The 25095-nt window shown below is 44.4% G+C and overlaps 2 protein-coding genes across 17 annotated transcripts in view; one reads left to right on the top strand and one right to left on the bottom strand.

The window, feature by feature from the left end:
• Positions 1-2908: 2908 nt before the first annotated feature.
• IDH1 (isocitrate dehydrogenase (NADP(+)) 1) lies at positions 2909-16346 on the bottom strand. The gene is made up of 9 exons (XM_062004663.1): positions 16225-16346; positions 13309-13436; positions 11387-11678; positions 9650-9755; positions 7112-7289; positions 6502-6653; positions 5299-5439; positions 4362-4524; positions 2909-3856 (listed from the first exon to the last, which is right to left on the bottom strand). Exons 2-9 carry the CDS (start codon positions 13428-13430, stop codon positions 3763-3765), a joined length of 1248 nt encoding a protein of 415 aa, XP_061860647.1. The 5' UTR covers positions 13431-13436; positions 16225-16346; the 3' UTR covers positions 2909-3762.
• An 84-nt stretch (positions 16347-16430) lies between these two features.
• PIKFYVE (phosphoinositide kinase, FYVE-type zinc finger containing) overlaps positions 16431-25095 on the top strand; it is a 94227-nt gene continuing 85562 nt past the window's right edge. For 12 of the 16 annotated variants that reach the window (XR_009819437.1, XR_009819438.1, XR_009819436.1 and 9 more), the window contains exons 1-3: positions 17323-17578; positions 20016-20197; positions 21682-21861. Coding sequence is in view for 1 of the 16 variants with exons in the window: in XM_062004659.1 (XP_061860643.1) it covers positions 17562-17578; positions 20016-20197; positions 21682-21861 (379 nt within the window). In the remaining 15 variants the exon portion in view is untranslated. The other 4 variants (XR_009819441.1, XR_009819448.1, XR_009819442.1 and 1 more) reach the window with 4 other exon arrangements.

The following is a 25095-nucleotide window of genomic DNA, read 5'->3' as shown; positions in this document are numbered from 1 at the left end:
TGCACACATGCAACTCCATCAGTGTCAGCGCTAAAGGTAAACTAGGTTCTACCGTGATCAAAGACAGCTTTTGCTGGGGTTTGCTGTTGGGGCTGCTGGTGCAAAGAGCTATTATGAGTGGTGGGAGCTATGAGGGCCCAGCCCAAGAGCTCTGTGAAGAAGCTGGTATACTTGTGAAGCAGAGAAGCAGTCACTTCTGTGTCAGGAAATCCTGTCCTCTTCCATTGCAGAATGAGTGCCCACTGGCCTCCAGTAAATGTTTTTTTAAGAGTCTGTTGGTGTCTAGGACAAGAGGAAACGGCCTCATGTTGCACCAGGGGAGGTTTAGATTAGACATTAGAAAGAACTTCTTCACTGAAGGGGTTATTAAGCATTGGAATGGGCTGCCCCGAGAGGTGACGGAGTAACCATACCTAGAGATATTCAAAAGACACATAGATGAGGTGCTGAGGGTTATGGTTTAGTGAGGTGAGTGGTTGAACTCAATGACCATAAAGGTTTTTCCAACTGTATTTTTTCTGTGATTCTAACTTTGAAGGTTATTGATAGTAAATGTTTGAGGGAGTGATGGGGAAAAGAACTGATTGTGTTAGTAGCAAAGGGGAGGGAATCTGTCTCTGGAAGCAGAAAAATGTTTTCTTTTTCTCCATGGCAGAGCAGGGACAGGGATGTTTTGTTCTTACAACTACATTTACCCCTGCTCTCAACACAGAGCCAAGCATTCTTTTCTCTCCTCAGCACTTCAGCAACATATACCACTTCATGAAAACAGATTGGGTCTTGCTGGAATTGTTGTTAGTACAGATGGAAAATAGTGTCATCTGTGCTAGGTAAACCTGCAGTCAGGTAAATCACAGAATGGAAGGGGTTGGAAGGGACTTAAGAGATCACTGAGTCCGACCCCCTGCTCAAGCAGGTTCTCCTGCATCCAGGTGGGTTTTGAAAACCTCCAGAGAAGGAAATTGCACAACCTCTCTGGGTAGCCTGTGCCAGGGCTCCATCATCCTTACAGGAAATATTTTCCATGTGTTTAAATGGATTTTGTGTTCTAGCTTGTACCTGTTACCTCTTGTCCTGTTGCTGGACACTACAGAAAACAATGCTGCCTCATCCATCTGACATCCACCATTTGGGTACTGTTAAGTGTTGATGAGGTCACCCTTCAGTCTTCTCTAGGCTAAATAGCCCCAGGTCTTGCAGCCTTTCCTCATAGGAAAGATGAACTCCAGTCCCCTCATCATCTTGGTGGCCCTGTGCTGGACTCTCTCCAGAAGTTCTCGGTCCCTCTTGAGCTGAGGAGCCCAGAACTGGACACAGGACTCCAGATGAGGCCTCACCAGGGCAGAGCAGATGGGGGGAGCAGAACCTCCCTCTAACTCCTGCCTGCACTCTTCTTGATGCATCCCAGGATGCCATTGGCCTTCTTGGCCATGAGGGCACATTGCTGGCTCATGGTTAGTTTATTATCAGCCAGGACTCTCAGGTCTCTCTCTGCAGAGCTGCTCTCCAGCAGATCAATCCCCAGCCTGTCCTGGTGCATGGGGTTGTTCCTCCCCAGGTGCAGGACACTGCACTTGTCCTTGTTGAAACTCATGAGGTTCCTCTCTGCCCAACTCTCAAGCCGGTCGAGATCCCGCTGAATGGCAGCACAGCCTGTGGGGAATCAGCCAGTGCTCCCAGTTTGGTGACATCAGGGGACCTGCTGAGGGTACGCTCTGTCCCCTCATTTAAGTTGTTGATGAAGATGTTGAACAAGACTGGCCCTAGAACTGATCCCTGTGGAACTCCTCTGGCCACAGGCCTCCAACTTGACTCAGCTCAGTCGATTGCCACCCTCTGGCCTCTCATTCAGCCAGCTCTCGATCCACCTCACTGCCCACTCATCCAAGCCCCACTGCCTGAGCTTTCTGATGAGGGTGTTCTGGGAGATTGTGTCAAAAGCCTTGCTGAAGTCAAGCTAGATGATATCCCACTGCTCCTCCCTCATAGAGCTGGCCGGTTAGCCTTCTCTGAGAGCATATCAGCTTGGTCAAGCAGGACTTCCCCTTGGTGAATCCATGTTGAGCCCCTCTGGTAACAACCTTTCCCTTCACATGTTTTGAGATGGCATCCAGCATGAGCTGCTCCATCCCCTTTCCAGGGATGGGGTGAGGCTGGCAAATGCTAGTGTATTGTTTACACTTATGCTATAAAGTCATTACTAAGCTTTCTCTGCTAATCTAACTTCAGCAGCTGGGTAGGAGCCAGTAAATAACAATGTTAGAGACACTGTTGTAGTATGAGCGGCCTGTAGTACAGTAACTTGAATTGGGGCTGGCAGAAGCCAGACAGGCACATAGAGCTCCAGGTGTTCCTGCTGACCATTTCCATCCCTGCCCTGGGTCAGCAATGGTACTTTTCCCCATGCAGCTTCGTGCATGCTTGTGTTAATAACAGAATAGCAGACTACTGTAGGTCATTCATAGTGAAGGCACAGGGACAGCTGCAAGTAGTTGGTGAGCTGCGTTTTGCATTGCCCTCCCCAAAGAAACGTTAATGCTAACTCATCTAGCCTCACATTGCATTTCTGTCCTAACCCACACTTAGACGTAGTCAGCTGCAGAGTGGGAGTTTGGCTTGCGTAGAACTTGTTTCTGATCATTGTTGAATGGTGAGTTTGTATTAGTCCCAAAATAAAGTTTCAGTGGAAATGGTACTTAAAAATTCTTGTTCAGTATGCTGCTGCTTACCACCACACTCATGTTGGATCTTGCCCCAGGCCAGAATCCATTCAACCTCTAAGGAGAGATTATTTTGTGTTTGAATCACATTCCACCAATCTGTCCCAGGCTGTATCAGATTGTCCTGAAAGGTACTAGAGTCTCTTGCTGAGGCAGAACTTGCCACAGAAGGGAAGAGGACACACAAAGAATGTTAATTGGCTTTTATTTTAGTCTGAACTAAATATTCTTTAAAAAACAAAAACCCAACACAAAGCCCTGGATGGAACAGTTTTTCACAGTTATAGTCTGTCCTGCTGTATCACAATAGGAAGTGTAAGTAACAGCTCAGACAGCTAGAGAAAAGTTTTGCACATTTATGAATCGTGGTGTGAGGGAAAACACAATTCCTATGCATGCATCCAGTCAGGAGTGTAACTAAATGCATGGCCTGCATTCAGACACTACAGCATGGCTTTATTAGGCTCTTAGCCTATGGGGCTTGATTCTAGCATTTCCTAAGTGCTTCTCAAATGCTACAGTACAAACTGTAGCAATGGGACCAAATCCCTTATCAGGATACTGTGCTCTACTTGGCACTAGAAGATAAAAAAGGGGCTGCAGTAGAGCTTGCATAGCCCTGTGAGCTCATTTGTACTTTATGGACAGTACTGGAACGATGAGGACAGTTCTGACTTTAGGGCTGTTGGACAAGAAGTCACCACTGGTTTTACCAGAGCTGTGACACAGATTGGCTTTCAGTCTGTGAGAAAGAGAGAAAAGAAGTACAGATCATGAAGTCATGGAGGGAAACCTCAGGTTTGCTGTGAATGACAGCAGAACCAATGATCCAGACCCATGGTGAGCTTGAATACTGTCACATTCATCTGCTTAGCTCAGCAATTCAGAGGATTTAAGAAAACATGGTCTTTTAAACATTTGAAAAAGTATACATGTTCATTTTTGTCTAATATTTGAAATATTACACAGTGATACAGTGCCACTGAAACTCTGGTGTAAGTGGCAGACACTTTGTTAGTGGAGCTTGAGTAGAAACCCTGCCTTAAAGTTTGTGCAGAGAGGCCAGCTTCCCCTTCAAGTTTTCAGCAAGCTTGTCCATGAACTCAAAGGTGTTCAGGTAGTCAGAGCGTGTGACACTGCAGGGGAGAAACAGAACGGGACAGACATTAGTTGTAAAGCCAGTCAAATGCTCAAAGCAGAGGAAAACTGTTCAAAGAACTCCAAATCTTTCCTCTACAACCAAAAGAGTTTTCTCCTACTCATCAGGCCGACTTTTTTGCCAAAAGGATCTTGAGAAGATGACTGCAAAATACCACCTGGCTACAAGTAGGTCTCCATCCTAATACATGGACAGGGCAATGAATCTGGCCAACGTAGCACACCTCTCACAAGAAATCTTTGCAGTTCCTTTCCTACCCGTCACCATGCATTTGGTACAATGGCAGGGACAGAGTAACCTAGACTAAGCAACTTGAGACACTCCCATCTTCTGTTTGTACAGCGCGAGGTACAGATGAGCCCTGTTCTGTGACCAGCCTCTAACAATTCTTCACCATATTGAAGTGACTTTCCAGCAAATGGTGTTCAGAAGCACCAAATGAAACAGCCTTCCCCAAGCACAGCCTATGACTTCATACTTACTTAGGTAGGCCTTTGATACAGGCAGCAAGGTCCTTTGTCATAAAGCCAGATTCAATGGTCTCAATGCAGACTTCTTCCAGGGCAACTGCAAAGTTCTTGAGGCTAGTGTTGTTGTCCAGCTTTGCTCTGTGAGCTAGTCCTCTTGTCCATGCAAAGATGGAGGCTGAGAGAGAACACTAGATTATTCTGTCCTTCTATAACTCCCCAGACATTGTTCTAAACCATCATATGGAATAGTAATTATTTTTTAATACTAATAAAACTGAAAACAGACGGGGAAAAAAAAAAGAGATAGAACATCTGGCATGGGAAAGAGAGCACTTATCTTCATCTAAGTATCCTTTTCATTGTGTGCAGCTCTGAAGAAAAGCAAAAGAAACTACATACTGTCCCCAGCAACCTCTTCATGCATGCCACTAGATCTTGTTTTGTCCCTGCCCAAATCAGAAAGAATGACTGGTGGTAGGATTCTACAGTTACACAGAAATTTGCCCTCATGAAAGAAGGGTGCAGTCTTCCGGTATTACATTATATTTGGTCCCCATGTAAGTATGGAGGATATTTTTCTTTCACATCCCATTCAAGCTGCACTTACACTTTAAGTAGCTACATAGTTTGGGGGTGGATGAGTCTTTTGGAGTATCAGGAAGGCAAGTAAAACAAAACCCGATGAACCTAAACCTTAAGGCCATTGTGGCTAAAAACCTGTCATTTGCTTAAGAGTGAGAGTATATCTCAGACTAGGTTAGGTCTAGCTTGTAATTCACACTCATTGCGTTTCAGGCTGCATCTGTCTCCATGTAAGAAAAATGCATTATGAATTACCAGGTTCACCACTCCCTGGTGCAATTCTCTGCAGAAAGGATACAAATGTTCTTATTCCAAACCTGTTCTTTCATGTGTAGAGATCACTGAAGGGCAGTGAAAAGCAGCTCACCAATAGGGTTAGTGGAGGTTTCCTGGCCTTTTTGGTGCATGCGGTAATGACGAGTAACCGTGCCATGAGCAGCTTCTGCTTCAACAGTCTTACCATCAGGGCAGATCAGCACACTGGTCATCATGCCCAGAGAGCCATAGCCTGCAGAACACACAGTTTTTTAAGTTCAGGGTCTCCTTTGGACAGCCCCCTTAAATTCTCCTTAATCCCTCTACCCTACAATCCCCCTACAACCTCCCAGCCTTGGTGTGAGTATTCCCAAACAGCAGTGCTCCTGCTGCAACAATTAACTGACTAGTCCTGGCACGTCAAAATTATAGCTCATCTCAGCAGAAAGTGCTACAGAACCAGGAGATGTGGGTCTGCAGACACACTGCACCATTGCAAGAAAATTAGTGTTCTCACCTAACTTGATGGACAGATTTTTACTGAAAAGGTGCAGTATGAGAACAAAGAATCCTAAACAAGCAGTGTTGGTCTACCAATCACTATCTTCCTCACAGGCTGAGAGCAAACAAACCTACTGCATATCAAGAGGATCTGCCCTAGTGAAAGGAACCATAAGCTGGCAAAATTGGACATTCAAATCACTTCCAACCTTGTAGGTTTCAGAGATCTGTCTTTGAAAGCTGCTTACTTCATTAGTCCAGCACACATCCTTGTTCTATGTGAGGCAGTTTCCTGGTGGTACTTTAGAAAGTGCATATTACATAAAGCCACATATCTTGTCCTGTGGGTTTTTGCATCCATATTTGTTTTGGCCCAAGCAGCTTGGTTACACAGATTTCGATCAAGTACTACAAAAGTCTGTGAAGTTAAACATACTAATCTCTCTCTTTACACCTGTCAGGTAGCATTAGGTCCTGAAGGCTTTCTTACTTATCTGTTGAGTACCCACCAGTATGCTCACCACCAGCCAGTTTAGCTCAATCTGTCAGTGACAGAATCCCAGCTGTCTGGATACCTTCCATTAGAATGGAAAGCCATGTAATCCACCTTGTAATTAAATGCAACTACACAGTTTACTTTCAATAGATTTTCTGGTAGAAGTGAAGCAAGAAATTCTTGGCCTGCCTGATAGCTCTGTGACTGACAACAGGTTTGAAACATAAGTTCTGAGAACCAACACCACCTCCTGGGCTGTTACATAAGGCAATGGTCACAAGACACTGACCCTACTGTAGTACAAGAAGGATTTCATACCTTGTGCAACAGAGTCAGACTGGACATCCCCATCATAGTTCTTGCAGGCCCACACAAAGCCTCCTTCAGATTTCAGGGCCTGAGCAACCATGTCATCAATGAGCCTATGCTCATACCAGATCTTTTTGGCTTCAAACTGGGACTTGTATTCTCTGGAGAACAGAAAGTGTAACAATTTGTGCAAGAAGTTGCGCACAGTGAGATGTACAGAGATAGTGAGATACACAGTGAGATGCACAGAGGTAAGAGCAAAGAAAACACCAACTGATAAAACGTACACAAAATCTGCATCAGCCTTAGGGGTTTTTTTTCCTTGCTTGGTTTGCTCAACAACTGCAAGTCTGCTTCAGAGTCACAGAAGAGACCATATATAATCTGTGACTGTTAGACAAGATGAACACCAAAGCCACATTTAGCAGAGCTTTAATCCTTCAGTGCTGCATCCTGCAGGACAAGGGAAACCACGACAGGGAAAGTGCATAGCCCCTGCCAAGTGCTGCTGACTGTCTGAAAACACAGAATTAACTGTAGCAGCTCACAGGGCTGAGAGGCTGTTCCTGCTGAAGACGTATGCACTGTGTGGTAGGAAGCACACAGTTATCCTAGTTACCTGTCATAGATGTCTTGGAAGATATCTTTAAAGCGACCATCATATCTCTTCAGGATGGTGTTCTTGGTGCTCATGTAGAGGGGCCAGCCTTTAGACAGTGCCATTTGGAAGGAACTGTGGGCAAAATCCTTGATAGACTGGTCAAGATTGTACATTCCCATGGCTACACCACCACAGCCTGTTTGTGGAAGAACAGATAGATAGGAATCAACTAGATTTAGTTTTGGTTAAGTATTTGACAGTCTCTCCAAAGCATACTCTGGCAGGCAGGTACGAGAAAATGAGAAACATCCCCAGATGTTTTGATACAGTTTTCCATTGAAGGTTGATTCTTTCAGGAGAACATTTACATTTCTCTATCAAAGCAGAAGCTTGGATCAGGAGTCTCAGTCAAACCTAGAAATGGGTTTGTTCCCATCTTAAGTGCCTTGTATCTTCAGGCTTTGACCGCAATCAGGCTGCTTTGCCTAGCTCAGGTAAACAAGTTTCAACACACATTCCTCCATCTTTTCAGCAAAGGTGTCTGGCCTACCCTGCAGCTTTTATTCAGCTGCTCATGCTCACTTCCACAAAGTAGTGGGAAGAACCTGCTAGTCACCCATGCAAGGGAGTCCTGAGAAGGCTCACACTCACTTGACTTAGGTTGTGTAAAGGAGATGCATTAGCAGCCTGAGTGGAAGTGCCTTAAGCTTCCCAGCGCCCAGTGGAAGTGCCCAGCTCACCTGGGGAAAAGCAGCCTTCAGATCATGGAAGAAGGATCATATGGGTGAAAGCAGGCTCTACAGCTTCATGAAAAACCTTTGTTATCTTTCAGAACACAGCTCTTTGTTTCTAACAAAATGTAGATACCATGTACTTAATTTTAAGCACTACACTACCACCAGCTCTCTAGTTTGTTGTACAGTGCATTTATCAGTGATCTTTGCTCTGTAAATACCCCTGGCTTATTCATTTATTTTTTAAAAGATCTTTTTCTGATACCCATTTGTCCTTACCTCCAGATGGTTGTTACTATATGGACGTGCATGTAGAATGAAGAGGAAGACTGAGGAGGTTTATCTACTTGCCAAAATAGCAAGGTCTTTTAAAGTTGGCAGGGAACGAAATGCCTGCTGTAACCAGTGAAGATACACATTGTGTCCCTGCCTCTGTTAACAAGTCAAAGACAGAAGACTGTCCGATTAGCTACACAGACTATGTCCTCTGGAGCCATGATTCCATAGTTGCTACTAGGTTTTACTCTGATATTTATTTGTATTTAGGTAAATAAAACCCCTCATTGCAATCATACAATCCTACTGCCTATTTTAATCTCTTGATTTGGTGTCAAGGCAGATATTAGTATAGCAATAGGACATGCTTCCCTTATGCACTGCAGAGATATGCTGGCACAACAGTTATCTGTAGGGAGGGGAGCTCTCCCAGGGCAACAGCAGTAATCTGCCATCTTTGCACTTCCTTGATTTCTGCTTGTAGATGCAACACAGAACACAGAATCAGACTGGCAGCTGCAGCTCTCAGACATCTCAAATACAAGCTCACCAGTCACCTATCAAACAAAATCAGATTAAGACTGGCAGGGGAGCAGGTGAACTCCAGCTGAAAGGCTGTGCAACAAGAGATAGCAGATTCAGGCTCCTGTGAACAAGAATGCCAGAGAAATCAAGTATTGTGAGAGGGTCATACAGTAGCCTTGGTACCAGTTTGCCAAGCAAACTGCATACAAACTAGGATTCCATGGTTTACACAGATGCATTAGATTTCTGCATCTAAAATCAAAACATTGCACACTCACATACATTGGTCACCATAAAGCTTCAAATCCTTAATCCTTTGGTCACTGACTTGCATTATGTTTATCTGAATCCTGCCCCTAGAGAAACACCCTGAGTTTTAGCAATGTGTATGTACTGGTTTCCATCCAACAAAGTCCAGCAACATCAGGACTCCTCCTCCTAAGCCTACAACATCTACAACCAGCATAGCAATACTGCCAGGAGGGACACCAATACCTTTGGGACTACCTTTGTTAAAACAGTTAGAACCTACAGAGTCAGAAGTATCCTGGTCAAATGTCCTTTCTACCTTGCAGAGTTAAGTGTCAGTTCTCATTTATATTGAGAAAAATACTGCTTAATAAAGAAAGGTATAAACTGCAATGGTATACAGACCTCAGTAAGACAAACCAAAATGGATTATACAAGAATTGTTCTCAAATATTATCTCCTTAGATCAAGGCCTTTTTAGATAGCAAATTTCTCTCTGATCAGAGAGAAGCACATGCAAGCCACTAGCAGAGTCACCATAAAAGGGACATGACTGGTGGCTAGTCTAGCCTGATTGTGTGTTCAATGTGTGTCTGACCCCAAGGAAGATTTCAACTTTCAGCATTACCCATAAATAAATGAAGACATTCTCAGGCTTAGACCTTCTCCCTTTACCTTAAATTGATATTTTGCCATCACATAGATATGATCGATACTTCAGGATTCAATTAAACCAGAATTATCACATTAATCACAACTTAAAGATACCTACTTTCAAAATTATGGACCAGATACGTGACTGGTTTGCCTCCATCTTTTGGAGTGTATGTCATCTCTACTTTTCCAGGCCCAGGCACCACAAAATCAGTTGCTCTGTACTGTTAAAAAATAAAATAAAAATACCATAATTATTTTATCAGGAGGACAGATCCATAGAAGAAGACACACATTTGGGAGGGCAGGGTGCAGAAAAGCATGAACAATTATACAAAAAAGCCATTGAACAGGCTTTGTTTACTTAGACAGGTGGTCATTGGATTATTTTACTAGGGAGTTTAGAACGACAAGTAGTCAGAAGTCTGCCTGTATAGGTATCTTCCTCTTTAACGGAAAAAGCTTGCAGATTCTTGAGCCCTATTAACTGGCAGAGTATGTATTTTTGCAGATATGCTGAAGTTTTAAAGTGCAAAATATCTGGAGTGTGTGTGGTCTGTGAGTAGAAAGTCTCATCTCCCTGTCCCCCCCAAAAAGTAATTTGTATCACAACTACAGATCTCATAAATCAAGGGAAACAATACAGCACTTTAATAACAGATATTATTTATATTCATCATAGGGCATTTGAAAGGCCAACGTGTAGTAAGAATTCTTTGACTTCCGTAGATGGGTACACCCTTTGCTCCTGAGCTACACAGGCTCAGAAAAAGAGCCAACATGTACTTTTAAATGGTGTATCATTTTCCCAACTGTTCTGAACAGTACTCTTTAGGGTTACATTTCCTTTAAAATTGTCATCCTTTTTCATGTAGTTTCCCTTCTATTAAGGGAATTGATTCCCTGAACTGTTCTGTAGTTATGTCTTGCTCATATGTCCTTTACGTGTTCTTGTATTATTCCTTTCATGCTTATCTCCTACTTAGGCAAGGTTTCAATCCTTCCCCCTTAATCCCTTGTTTCCTATTATTATTTTGACCACCTCAGTTATTCAGTACTGTTAAAGATGTTGAACATAATTCTTTTCTAGTGTCAGGGTTCTGCAGCTTCTTTCCTCCTGATAATTATTTTACTGACTCACCTCAGCCAATCTTATGACTTGCTCTCAGTTTGTGGGCTTACCTGTCTATTTAAACACTTGGCTCCTTTAAAAGATTTCACTTTTGTCCTGTTTGGCTGCTTCCCAGTATATCATCACCCATGGCGAACAGTATAGTTGTTTTTTGTCCTCTGGGCTGCCCAAAGGCCAGTAAACCGAGTGCCATGCTAAGGGCTTTCCATGACCTTGTACCATGTCTGCCAGGACAGCTCCAATAAAGGATGTTTCGATACTTCAGTGCTTAGTATGAATACCAACTCTGTAGGAGTGTTGGGCAATCACATTTAAGAAATAGATTGTGGTTTAAAAAAAAAAAAAGAGAAAACCAAAGCTACACCCATGCCCAGAGGGTAAAGGACATTTTCTAAGAAGATTACTATGTAGAGAGGAGGGTTCTGCAGAGGTAAGAATAATTTAGAGAAATTATACCCTGCATTTAGGTACAGACCTATCTAATCCAAGCATAGGCCCCTGAATGCTGTTTATATAGCTACACTGTCTCAGGAAGAGAGGCATGAGCCAGGTTCTGCCACACTGTGCCTAGTGCTGTACAAAGTGCTAGCACTCACTTCCAGGCAGAGTGCAAGGGACAAAGCAGCAGCACAGGTATGTCTAAGTCCAAGTCTTTGTGACTCTATATCAGTGAGGACTAAGTCTGTTCAGATAAAAAGAGAGGTAAGCAGTGAAGTGACTCACTTGATCCCCATAAGCGTGACGGCCAATGACAATGGGTTTCACCCATCCAGACACTAGGCGGGGAATGTTCTTGCAGATGATGGCCTCCCTGAAGACAGTGCCACCTAGGATGTTTCTAATTGTCCCATTGGGAGACTTCCACATCTGCTTCAAGTTGAACTCCTCCACTCTTTTCTCATCAGGAGTGATGGTTGCACACTTTATGCCAACACTGTATTTCTTTATGGCTTCAGCAGCCTCCACAGTTACTTTATCATTTGTAGCATCACGATGCTCAATGCCCAAGTCATAGCTGTAACAAACCCACAAAGATGGTCAGAACTGCCCAGGATATTGGTTCATGTCCAACAGGAAAGAAATCAGATCCTGTATGTGCCTGTGAGTGTAGTTCTAGCACTCTGCCATAACTGAAGCTACACTCTTCCAGTGCAAATGCTGCTGGATTGGAAGAAAACATAGGCTCATATTATGATAGTTCTGCTGCTGGTAGGAGGTTAGAGAAAAGATAGCTTCACTTTATGGCCGAGGCTCTCTGCCAGCATGGGATATAGCCAGTATCTCCTCTGCCTTCCTTTCTGAACTTCCTGCAATGAAAGCTTTCAGTCTGGGATTCTAACGGTATAGAGCAGCAAAGTCCCCAGATGAATACAGGCATTTATTTCAAACCTCTTGCTCTGAGGGTTCGGGCTGCCTTCATTTGCTGAGTGTATGAAGCTATACTAGGCTTAAAAACTGCTTTGACAATGAACCCACAATCCTGTTCTAGCAAAACTGTCAATATTCTCCTCAGTCAGGGGAAGCACATTTTCCACACTCACTGTTTTAATAGCTTTTGGAGAATAATGGGTGGCCAGTGTGGGACAGCCCTGAAGCACAGCCAGTTGTACATGAATCTAGTCATTGTGCTGCCTCAGCCAGGGGTCTGTTTTCCCTCCTCCCACCCTCCTTTGAAAAGGGATGTTCTCCAGACTGTGTGCATGCATTTTGCTGCTGGGTTTCTGTTTGCTCGGTTCTCAAGAGCAACAGGCAGAAAGCCTGATGTAGGTGGCATACAAATGACTCCAGGAGCAGGGGAAGAGGTCAGACCTGTGGGTTTAATAATGACAGATGCCACTGAAGGTCTCAGTCCACTCGGCTAGGAACAATGCAGCTGGACACTTCTTTTATAGCTCATTGGCTAGAATGGGAAGAGGTTTATTTATTCTGTTTTACCAGATGCTGTAGACAGCATGTGCCTTTACCATACCAGCTGCCAGTATTTGTTTTCTCCAGAAGGGAGGGGTGTAGGAGCACAGTCTAAGCTTGTGGAATAACGAACAGTTTGCTCACTTTGTCAGTAGCAGAGTTCAAATCTACAGACATCAAGGCAGAGTCTGTGCCCTCCAACCACCCTTTTGACCTCTGGGCAGATCTTGAAACAGAGATAACAAGAAACCATAAAGCTAGTCAGAGTCCACAGACACTAGGCTTCAAGTCAGGGAGTGGCTGAAACATGCCATGTTTTTAATTGTTTAGGCTGCAGAAAGCCACGCAGACTGTCCAGGTGCTGTATAACCAAGACATAGGAGGTAGAAGTGCAGATCCTGTCTGTGAGAGACCTTTTGAGGGGAAAAAAAAAAAGCTAACTCAAAATTAAGCATTCACTGCTTACTACTGTGAGGAACCCTAGAGGGGCTGCCAGACTGACAAAATATGTTCACCATGGCCTGTGGTTTTCTAGAGTACTTAGTGAGGTTTGCCCTTACGTAAGTTAACCAAGGGAGTTTGCTGGGAACTTTACCAGTACAAAAGGGGCTAGTTAGCCTCTTTGCATTAGTGCAGGAAGAGCTGTAATGCTCTTGGTGCCTAAACAAAACATGATCAATGTGTAGTGACACAGGCAAACTGCAGTACAAAGCAGCTGTGTGTCAGAGAGCCTTTACCTGTGCAAATCCAGATCTACATAAGGAAAAATCAGCTTTTCTTTAATCAGCTCCCAGATGACTCGTGTCATTTCATCTCCTTGCATCTCCACAACAGAGCCTCCATGGATTTTTTTAGACATCCTGAGCTGCAATAGACATAAAAAAACCCCAACCCAAGTTAAACTGCCCACACACATCACTGATACTTGTGTCCTGCATTTTTACAACAAAACTAGGAGAGAGGTACTAAAACAGCATAGAGGATCTCTCCTAAAAAGTCTTGAAAATAACCACAGTTTATCCCTAGTTTCATGTTAACTGATATTTTTCTTAAAGTCCCAGTTTCTAGGGAGATCTATCTGAGGATGAAAATAAAGGTTAATATCTGAGATTTAAGGGCACAAGCCTTAACTACCCTTGTACAAGAGAATTTGAAAGCATAACCAAACTCTTCCCCTAGTTCCACACAAACACAAGTGTTTATTTTTAGATTTCATAGGATTTAGTCCAGTTACCTGTTTCTTCACCTTTTTGTGAAAAGTAGGGGTTACTAGGCATTACTTAAACAACAGATCATATTGCTGGCACTACTAAGGTTAATACATTGTCAGCTTTTTTTTTTTTTAATAGCTTTTTTTTTCTCCACAGGAAGGAACATAACAGGTACAGAAATCCAAGAGCCACATCAAGAGTGCTTTCCTGTGGCAAACTTTATTTTTTGCTGTTCAAATAAATACTAGACAGATTTGTTTTCTGTACAGAAGTTTCCAAAGATATGTGTTCACAAAGCCTCAAAAAATAAACCTGAACTCTACCCTTCTATTTGCACTTTGTTCCTTGACAAAACCCAACCCCCTAAGCCACTGATCTTGACTAACACAGTGCCCTGCTTTCTAACAGTCAGGGTTTCTCAGTTCTCTGCACTGATTATGCAAGAGCAATGACTTGGCAAGTTCCTGCTCCCAATACAGTCCCATTCTTGTATGCAACTGTTAGGATACTACAATGAGATAGCAAGTCCTTGTGCTTGAGGTTACAGTCCTACAGATACTGAGGTCCATGAATGGCTTTATCCAGAATGGGGAGTCCTACTGTACACAGCATCTATTCATGTACATGAAGCTACTCAGAGGTGAAAGGGCACTAGGTTACACAAGCACATGGGAAGACTGCTCCTCAGTGCTTTTTTTTTTTTCCCCCTAAAACTTGTGCTGGATTTGTTTCCCAAATCCAATTCATTAAACATTTGTAATCTAGGAAGAGAATAAACTGTCTAAGCTATGTTATAGCTATTGCATCAAGCTTTTCCAAACCTTTTAGAGAGCAAAATTTAAGGAAAAATGAAGAATAAATGACAGGTTAAGGCTATTTATTATGAGCACATAAACTTGAAAAGTTAGTCTGAGGCAGTCTTTCCCAAAGAATGATAATATCTTGGCTTATATTAGGCCTCTCCAGTCCTCATGCAAAACCTCAACTCTACATGACCACATTCTGTCTAAACTGTGTTTATTTATGCAGGTATTTTGTGGCAAATTTTCAGTTGTGAGTATCTAAAAAAGGACGATCACACTCCCATGGCCTAGCTAAAAGATTGATAATTAGGAGACTTCAATTTTGCTTTTGGCAATTACATGGTCTGAGAAGCAGTCTGATTCATTTAAGCCCAAATGTACACAGACATCTGCCCACCATTGGTTGTTTTGTGGCTTGGACTCTACTTGAACAAGACAAATCAGACTACGGCAGTCATAGTAACAGCACTTGCAAAGCTGGCTTCAGACCTATACAGCACTGCTATCACAAGGGAAACACAAAGATACACAACACAGACCTCCACTGCAATACATCACTGATACATGGAAACAGATGCTTCTTAAACAACTCTTGACAGCATCCCACGTTTACCTGATCATGGCCCCAGTACTTTTCCCCTTCTCCAACAACACTGTCCCCCATTTTTCTATGTACAGGGGCTGTAGTGCAGTAGTATCACTCAGCTGCACACCAGAGCCAACATGCCAAGCGGTTCCTCTAGGAAAGCACATGTTCCATAGAGTTAAACTCTTTCTCTCACTATTACCCCTTGAATTTATACTCTCCAGACCTGCCAAAAGTCAGCAAGATCTTTCTCCTACTGCAATCCTTTAAATACACTTCACCCAGGCATTCTGCCAACGCAGCTTATTAGAAACTTTGTGGATTTCCAAATGCTCTTTGGTCCTCAGGAAGGACTGTGGCCTTAAGTCAATAATTAACTACAGTAGCAACTCCTCAATTCAGGTTTACACGCTTCCAGGAAGTACAGTGCCGATCGTTGTCATTAAGGAATATCTTGCCTCCAACTTGCTTTTCATCTGCATTACCCTCCATTCACGCAGACTATCCATCCCTTCCCAGGTGATGCAGGCTCGCTCCGCCAGCACACTGGGCTCTGCCAGCCATGCCGCGGGCTGCAGCCGGCGTCCCCACTAAGGCTGAAATCCAGGCACCAATCGGAGTCCCACGCTGCCAGGCCCGGGCAGTACGGCGGGGGGCGCTTCCCTCGTCCAGGAGGGCTACCCCGGGGTACGCGAGGGGCCCTACGCGAAACCGGCACTAAGTGACACTACCGACTATAAAGACATATCTGGATTGCGTGGGGAGACAGCCCAGCCCCGGGCGGGGAAGGCCGAGTCCGGGGTGTAAGTCTCCCCCTTGGCACTCAGGGCCTCTTCCACGCTACCTGCAGCGGCGCATGGGCGTGCTAGGACTAGCTGCCCGCCGCGGAGCTCCGGCCCCGAACCGCCAGCGAAACGCCCTTAAACCACACAACCACCGCCTAAGGGTTCTCTACAGCGCGAGAGACACCGTGGCCGGGAGGGGAAGGACCGAGGGCGCGGTGCGGCCCCTCTCGCCTCACCCGCGGGGCGCTGAGGCACTGCACCCCGTTACCTGCCGACGCTGCGAATCCGTCTCTCAAGGCGACGCGGGGCCCAACCGTGCGCGGTGCTTTTATGCGGCCGCGGCCAACCCCTCACCCCGCCCGGCCGCCACGGCGCCTCCTGCCGGCCCCGCCTGGCCCCTCCTCCCGGCGGCGGGGCGCGGGCGCTGGCGGCGCGGCGGGGTCCGCCCCACCTGGCCCGCCCCAGTCTTACTGGCTGATGTCTCCTTGCTAGGAGGCCGCGGCAGCATGTGACAAGCCGCGGCTGTTCCGCCGGGCCGGGCAGCCCACAGCGCGGCGGCCTGCCCGCCGAGACGGGCCTTTTCCGCGCTCTCCCGAGACAGCCGCAGTAAGTGGCCTTCGACAGGGAAGCCGATAGCGCTAGCGGGCACGAAGGCCTGGGCGCCGAGGGGGCTTGGGCGTGCCCGGGCTGCAGGAAGGATTTCCAGGGAGAGCGCGGACGTTCACCCTACCCTCAGCACCCGCTGGCCTGCCCCTAGCCGCGAGGTTTCGGCGGAACCGCGCCGCAGCGCAGCCCGAAGGATACGCGTACACTCGGGCGGGCGCGGCCAGGCTCGCTGGCGCGGGGGCGGCCATGTCAGCACTACGGCCCCTCCAGTAACAGAGGTCCCCCCCTGAGGGGCAGGACGGGGGTGTGAGGTGTTCAGGGCCCGGTGGGAAGCGGGGGTGTGAAGCGGGGAGAAACCCTGGAGCTGTACACAGCTCTCTGCGCTGGCCGCCTGTGCTGCCGGGCCGTTCCCCCTGTCGCAGCCTGGAGCTGCCGCGCCCGGGAGGAGCCGCAGGGCAGGGGCGGGGCGGTCGTGAGGCCGACGCCGCCGCAGCGGCCCCTCCCCAATGTCCTCCGCCGGCGGGGGGATTAGAGCGGGCCTCGATTGGCGGTGCCTTGGAGAGCAGTGCTGCCATCGGCAGGCGATTGGGGAGGGCTGGCGGCAGCGCGGCGGGTTGCTAGGGGCGGGGCGGGGCAGCGGGACGGGACGGAGCCGAGGCAGGAGAGAAGGGGGGTGAAAAGAGGCGGTGCCGCCCTGGGCCTGCGCCCCGGCACCGTATATTGGCACCCGCACTGCCGCCCGTGGGGAGTAGGTGAGGACAGCCCGTCTGCGACGGGGCGGTCCTGCCTGCGCCTCGAGCGGGCCCGCGGAAGTGGCTCCCCGACGTGCGCGAACGCTCTCTACTGGGGCCTGTCCCGGTCCCTGGTAGTGGGCGGCGGCGCTCGCAGGCTGCCCTGGCGCGCTGTGCATGACCACTGCCCACCTGCTTGCAGTTTCCCGCTGCCTCCTTCCCGTCCCGTCTCAGGTGATCTTCCGGGTCCGCCATCCCAGGCGGGCGGATGTCTGTCGGGGGAAGGTAGGGGTGTCCTCTTTACAGAGGCAAAGCAGTCAGCGTGTCTCCACCGCAGAGGTTAGAAGTGAAATGTGTGCATCGTATAAGTGTATTTAAATTACGATTCTTTAGCTTTTATACCCAGAGTGTGTTAGCCGGGTGCCTGTAAGTGACATCTCAAGTAACAAGGAGCGTCTGGATCCTTCTGGCACTGAGCGGTTCTGGGGAGTTTTGTCGGGTGCAGTAGATCAAAGACCCATTCTGAATGTAACTGCTAAACGTGTGTGGAGGTTCACACAGAAACTTGCACACTGTGTTTTATCAGTGACGAGCTGGTGATTGCTGGAAACACTGCAGTCTGAGTAGCTTTAGCTGTATGCCCTGTGGCTGTTTGGTAAGGATCTTGAGGAAGATTCAGTTTGTTTTTGTGCAGGTTGGCTGATATGTGCATCTTGTTTTCTGGTTTCCCATAATATATAAACAAGTGACTATTTCCTTGTTTCTTGGTGGGGAGTGGGGGACATGAATGGGAGATCTGAAGCCCTTTAAGAAGGGGTCATACAGTCTGTACCTAATGTGTTGTACAACACAGAAAATCAAGGTGCTTCTGGAGCTAATGCCAAGTAGAGTGCTGTCTTTTCAAAATGTTCTAATTAGGCAAGTACTACTGTCACAGAAGCAATTACTGTGTGTTTTTTTCCATTGAAGCTAAAGTTTCTTTTTCCGGAGTCATGTATATGATGATATACAAGTTCAGAGGATTCCTTTTTTGTCTTACCAGGCTATAGCCAGTTGCTGAGAGATGAACATAGTTTCCTATAAAACTTCTAATTGACTTCATAAGGGCATTTTTAATGTGATCATGTGTTTGGGATCACAGCCCTGTCATACATTCGCAACGTTTAAAATCCAAGTTATCAGTTGCCTTAAGTATTGAAGACATAATTACAAATTTGCCTGAAGTTGTGCTCTGAAGACATTTTCTATGAACTAAGGTGTTTAGGCATGCTCAAATTGTTTGTTGTTTGAATAATATTGGTGAAATGTACACTTGCAAAAAATACCATGACTTACAGGGGAGAAGGATGTGGAAGCATTCCAGACTAAGACTCGACGTTATGTAAAGAACCTGACCAGAGTTTCTTTTACAATATCCTTTATGAAGGATGTTGCTGTGTTCTTTCTTAAGGATATGTGAATATCAAGAGAAGCTCTGAGATAAAAGTGCTTACTATACAGACCAACAAGCAAAAGTCCACTGAGGAATCATATGATTGACTTACAAATGCTGTCTTTTGTGTGTTTGTTGTAGGAGTGGTCAAACCTTGCCACATGAACCAAATATGGCCTGTGTTAGCATTTCCAGCATCACTTGTCCATCACTTGTCTACCACGTGGATTTTCTCTGGACTGCATAGTTTTTTAGTGTGGCATCTTAGAATTTGGAGGAAAATGTTCTGATCAGCAAAATATGCCTGTAGATTATACGGATCAGTTGTGGAAACTGTTATTTCTTGAAGGAGCATATATGAGCTAAGAAGGAAGTAGAATTACAGGATTTTTATCCTTGGCATGGGTAAAAGTCAGATGTCACTCATAGGTTCTGTCAGCTGCCTGTGATCCTGTTCTGTCAAATGTTTCACTGTCTTGCTTAAAGACAAAGGCAGTAAGCACCTTAGCCTAGCGGACTGGAAGTGCAGGCGTATTGAGATGGAGTGGAAGAAATCAGGTGTGTATGGAGGTTAAAGAATATGAGCTGTGGGAAAGTGTGACTCTTGGCCGTAAAAGCTTTGCTACACAGCAAGTAGGCTTAAGTACAGCTTCCCCTAATATGGAATGTGGTTTGTGTTTTGTCTGTTGGTTTGTTTTTCCTTAATGTAACTGCTCTTGAAAACAGGGAAGTTCAGAGGTGTTGGATATGAGAACAAATAAACCACAGGTTGCTTCCTGGGTAATTTGCACAAGGCTGTGTACTCTAGTGTGGAGGGGAAGGAAGCAGTGTGCCACCAAACTTAATCTTCCATTTCTACTTTTGTTTGCATTTCATTCTGTTTCTCAATTTGAAGCTAACCTGACCAAACAGTGTTTTGTTATTGCTGAGGCATGCCTGTCTTCAGCTTTCTTGTTACAAGGCATGCAGATGTCAACTTTTACAGCTCTTGAGTTGAAGTTAAACTTCTGTGTGATAGACATGTAGAGTCCCTATTTGAAAACTTTGCTCTAGGTGTTTGACTAGGAGTTCTGGATTGCTCTCTGTAGAGATGCTAATCTCTTGCCAATGTTGAGGTAGGGGATATGGGCTCCTAACTCTGGCATTCTTGACCTATGCTAATAGCAGATGTCTGTGGTAGGTGGGGTGAACCCTTCTCTAGCATCTGATGAGACACTCTCCACATCAGTTGACTGAATGCGTTCTGTTTCACCACCTTGTGTATAACACATGTTGCTGAACTTTTTCCAGGGCCCATGAAATGGCCACAGATGACAAACGATCTCCGACACTGGACTCTAATATTGATCTACCTCATTCTCCAAGTAGTCCATCTCACCTCACTCACTTCAAACCCCTGACTCCTGACCAGGATGAGCCTCCTTTTAAATCAGCCTACAGCTCTTTTGTAAATCTCTTCCGTTTCAGCAAAGGTAAGTGCTTGGGAGAAGTGTGGATTGTGCATACTATCTGTTTTATTGATTCCCTCTACTGCCTTTTAAACTTGTTAGAACACCTCTGAATATAAGAGCATAATGTTGGATGGCTGGCAAGTGATGAGTCAGTTCTTTTGTTTAGAGATGTTACATCTTGCTTTTGGGTGACATAGTAGAGCTTTGCTGTGGGAGAAAATAGCCAGCACTTCGTAGCTAGAAGTCTGTGACTGCCCATGAGGGTCAGAGATACGTAAGTTAGCAGATATTATATTTACCTGGGCATCTGAATTTTCTTTGTGTGTATGAAGTTTTGGGGGCTAAAAGCAAGAGTAACCTTTCCAATACAGATTCTTGTTCCAGACTTCCTCTGCTCCTCACCTTCCCATACATCTTGTATCTTCAGTTGGGTGGCAGCTGAGCTGCAGGGAAGCAGTATGTTTGCAGGAGGTCCACCCTTAATTTGCCTTGCTTAGGTGTTTCCCATTGAGAGATCTGAAGTGTTGTGAAAGTTCTGTATATTAAAAACTACTACTTGATTTTGGCCTTTGGGCTACGTGTATCATGAAACACATTGTCAGTAGGCAAGCTCTTAAAGAAGGACGTGAGGTTTTTCTCACTTGTTTCAAAGAAATATACTGCAGGGAATGATGAATGAAGACACCTTGGGTTTGTACAAAAACTGTGTATTTCTGCTGGAGATGGCAAACTGGTCAGCTGCTTTTGTTTAGTCTGCTCATTATCCAGCTCTGCTAAGCATACTTCTGCAATGTTTGGGCTAGGGAAAAAGGGCCAAATTAGCTTTTTGCATAAGCAAACTGATCTGTTCAGACTCTGCTTATGCAGAATGAAAAATAAGTACTTGGTATGACTGCTATTAGTTTGCATAATAGAATATCGCCTCTCTTTATTAAAAGTAACATCATGTGGTCAGTGTTGGCTTCACTTGTTTGTGTCTGACAAATGTAGCTACAATCAGCAAAGTATTGTGTTGAAAGTATGGGCAAACAGCCGTGAAATGACACAAGAAGCGGGCATGTTACTGGAATCAATGAGAACCTGTCTATACTTGATCCTCTGATGGAGAAAAATGGTTTATTACAGGCTGTTGTAACTTTAGTCTGACCTCAGTACTTGCTTCTAACATAACTCAAGAACTTTTCAGGGTAGAAGTTGATAATCAACTTCAGATATTCCATATAACAAGAATAATTGACACTTGCTGGTTTGGTGTTTTTAGGCACTTTTCACATTAGAGACGTTTCTGAAATACTCTGAGCCTTGACAGACAAGTTTTACATACTGGTCACGTTTCCTTCTCCAGTATGATATTTTCAGACTAAAGATTCATGTCTTTTGTTGTGTATCATCGTGATGCAAATGAGCTATTAATGAGGCTTTGCTTTACCTTTAAACTTTTAATCCAATACTGATTTTCTTTATCATGTCTGAACAGTAGGTTTCTTGCTTTTTATCAACTCCAGATGATGGCAGGCTTTCATCACCAGCAGAGAGAGCAGAGGTAGGACAGCGTGATCCACAAGCATTGAGTGGTGGCTGGTCCAGTCCTCAGCATCCCACCAGGGCTCAGTCTCTGAGGTCACCGCTTCCTTACAAGAAACAACTGACTGGTGAGCTGCAAAGAAGATCTTCTACAACCCTGGGTAATTTCAGCTCTTTGTGCTACAAGGGAATGTTGTACTAGCCAGCCTGGCATGCTTCAAAGTGAGGTGGAAGGAAGTGAACAAAGAAAGGTTCATTGGCTATGTAGATTGGCAGCAGAATATGGTATCAAATTATACTACTTCTGTTAGTTAGGTCACACTTTCATTTCAGAAGCATATTCCCCCCACCCTTCTTAGTGTTCCAGCAAGAGAATGGTGTTGAGGCTCTGCTGTTTCAATTACAAAACAACCTGGAAAAAAAGAAGCTACCAAAATACATCTAAAGTTTGTAAAGTCACTTGAAAATTTTTGCTTTGTTTCGAGATATTTCAGTTTCTTAACAGTCATGTGCAAACTATGACTTTAGAGCTTAGTGTAAGTGGGGTTGATGTTTGTGTCTTTACGGGAGTTACATATACAGGTTTTCACTCGTAGCTCTTTTGAGTGAAATCAAATACGAACTTCTGTCTAAACCGTGCTTATTTCTAACCTTGGAACTGTTGCCAGCTGCCATGCTGAATCTCTCTTAGCTGGAATAGGAATTGGATGTGTCTTCAAAGGTGCAACTAGGTAATGACTTTATGAAGATCTGGAAGAGATAGTAGATTGCAGAGGTTTCTCTTGAGATCTGCTTGGTTACTGTCAGCTGTTTGTCAGCCTTGAGCAAACTGTGAAGCTGAGTAAAAATCCTGAACCAGACAGTATTTCTCTGTGTAATGCAAGTAAAAGTGTACTGGATCGCTGAGGAGGTTTCAGGGGAGTTTTTCAGTTCATCTCACTGTATTTGAAGAGGTGAGAAATGCGACATTTGTGAAAACAGTAAAAGCTGCTGGATGACTGGCCTATGTCAGAGATGCTTTGTGAGTTGTATAGCTGAAGAACAAGTGCTGAGACTTTGCACTGACTTCTCTGGCCTTCCCCTTGGGAAATCTGTTGCATTCCCGTGTGTTGGAGCAGTGTCCTGGGGAGCTGGTGTCACTTGTACAGAGATGATGGGCCCAGCTGTATTGGACTCTGTGTGCTGTCAGCTCAGTGCTTTTGAGGTGCTGGATTGAAGCAAAATAGTCTATATATTGAATATATATAGACTATATATTTCAAATATATTGAAATAGTATCACATCTTGCAAATCCAGTTTAAGGATATGAGAAACAAAACAAGCTTTCTCGTGAAAGACTCAGGTCAGACTCTGCAGTGAAGCACTTTTATTAAGTGTTCTTGCAAGAGCTGGTGTCCTAGCTAGTAGGCACACCTGACAGGTACAACATTTGGCTTTTTATTCCCTATCCCAGCTGCAAGGTCCCTCCCTTGTTTCCCCATTGATTAGGTACTTCAGATTTACACCTTCTCAAGGTGCCTAAAAATCCTTCCCAGAGGATGTCTGTTTTTTTATCCTATTGTGGATTCCCCCCACAGTCCTAAGATTTAAACTCTAATTAACACTTCAAACAAACAGATGTTAGTTGCTACACTGAAACAGATAACAGTCCCAGGGCCAATTCACTGATTTACACTACACAAAAACGGACAAGGCCAGTTCACTGATTAATACTATACAGAAATGGATAGCAGAAAAAAACCCAATTCTTTGTCTTCATTTCTTTTCTAATTCTGCAAAAACAACATCAGCATTTCTCACAAGGAGAACTAGAAATGCTGACTAGCTGGAGAGGGAGCACTGGTAGTAAAATCACTTCCAGCTTGTTACTCTGTCATGCAGGGTAATGCTGTTAATGCTAGCCAGTTGTATCAGACTGGCACTAATAGGGAATGGCAAAGAAGCTTAGCTGCAGTAAGGAGAGGTCCAATCATCATGTGAAGGTGAAGGAGGCCTGAAGAACACATTTGATTACCGGAAATCATAATATATGTGACTTATTACCAGAGCATCTTTTCTATTGGAAAAGGCTTTTGGAAATGAAAATGCATTTCGTAAAGTGAAGTTAAAGACAACTCTCATACTTTTCTTGTCAGTATGGCAGTTGACTGAGGAAGATGGGATATTTGAACAGTGATAGTGAACTTGAATGTGAAATGATACACTTTGACAGTGAATAACTAGTAAGTAGTTGAAGTTCATTTGTATTAGAAAAACTGGTATCCCTTGCAGGGTTATCTGTTTATTGTTGCAACTGTGTGAAGCTCTCAGTTGTATCTCTTGTGTTAGTGCATGGTCAGCTCTTTTCCTGTGAAACAAAACTAGCAGTTCAGTTGCAACAAAGTAGTTCTCCTAGTGATTTTTACTTGTCAATCACTGTAAAATGAATGCTAAAATACTTAAGGTCATGAAAGAAACTCTGGAAAAAGATATTGTCATGATTCAGTAGTTGAGGATGAAGAACAACTGCATGACTTATGGAGTAAATCTTTCTCTGACCTAAACTCAGAAGACTGTATTTGAGTAAGTAGTCATAGCTGGTGTCGTACTGTAGGTTCCTTCCTAGTGATCACAGTTCAGGTGGGGAGAATAGGAAAAAGAGGAGAAAAACATTTAGAGTTTCAGGGGATGTATAGGTATTGCCAAGTATCAGCAGCTATGAATACATATAGGAAGGATGAGAATAACTGTTGAAATCTGAGGGCTTTTTAAAAAAAAAAAATTAACTGTCTATAAGAGTAAATTTTTAGTTTAAGAGGGATAAATAGGTTAAAAATAAGTCAAATTGGAAATCTAAATGGGTATATTTTGGTATATATTGAGGTTTTGTTCAGGGAACATGTAGAAGGAAAGGAAATGGATAAGAAAACTTCAATTGCTGTATAAACTGGTAGTCCTGAAAAGATATGTTCCACACTCATGTGGATGTGTTACACGGAAGAACTGAGATGCAGCTGGCTTTTGTTTAAGTGCAAAATGATATCAAGTGAAAAATGACCATCTTGTATAAATATTTGGCTAGGGAAGAAGAGTAAATGGATGAAGATAGGGACTGAGAAAGTATAAGGGCTCTATATATCAAACCCATGAGGAAACTGTCTTTACTTCCTACAGTTGTTTCTGTGCTGTTGGACAATAACAAGCAAAAGTTTGTGGAGCTTATCTGGTTTCTATAAGAGATTAAATAACACTTCAGTGAAATGTATTTTTTACGTTTAAAATTTTTTTTGTGTGTAACTTTAATTGTGGCTGCTGTGGTATGTACGAGTTTGGGGTTTTTTTTGGGGGGGAGCAGGGGTGGAGTATGTGTTTTTTAGTACTGTGTACTGAATTTGCCACTTCACAAGTGCTATGA

Source organism: Colius striatus, chromosome 11 (assembly GCF_028858725.1).
Source record: "Colius striatus isolate bColStr4 chromosome 11, bColStr4.1.hap1, whole genome shotgun sequence".
Taxonomy (NCBI): domain Eukaryota; kingdom Metazoa; phylum Chordata; class Aves; order Coliiformes; family Coliidae; genus Colius; species Colius striatus.
Note: the sequence above shows the minus strand (reverse complement) of the source record. Positions and strands in the feature narration are given on the sequence as shown.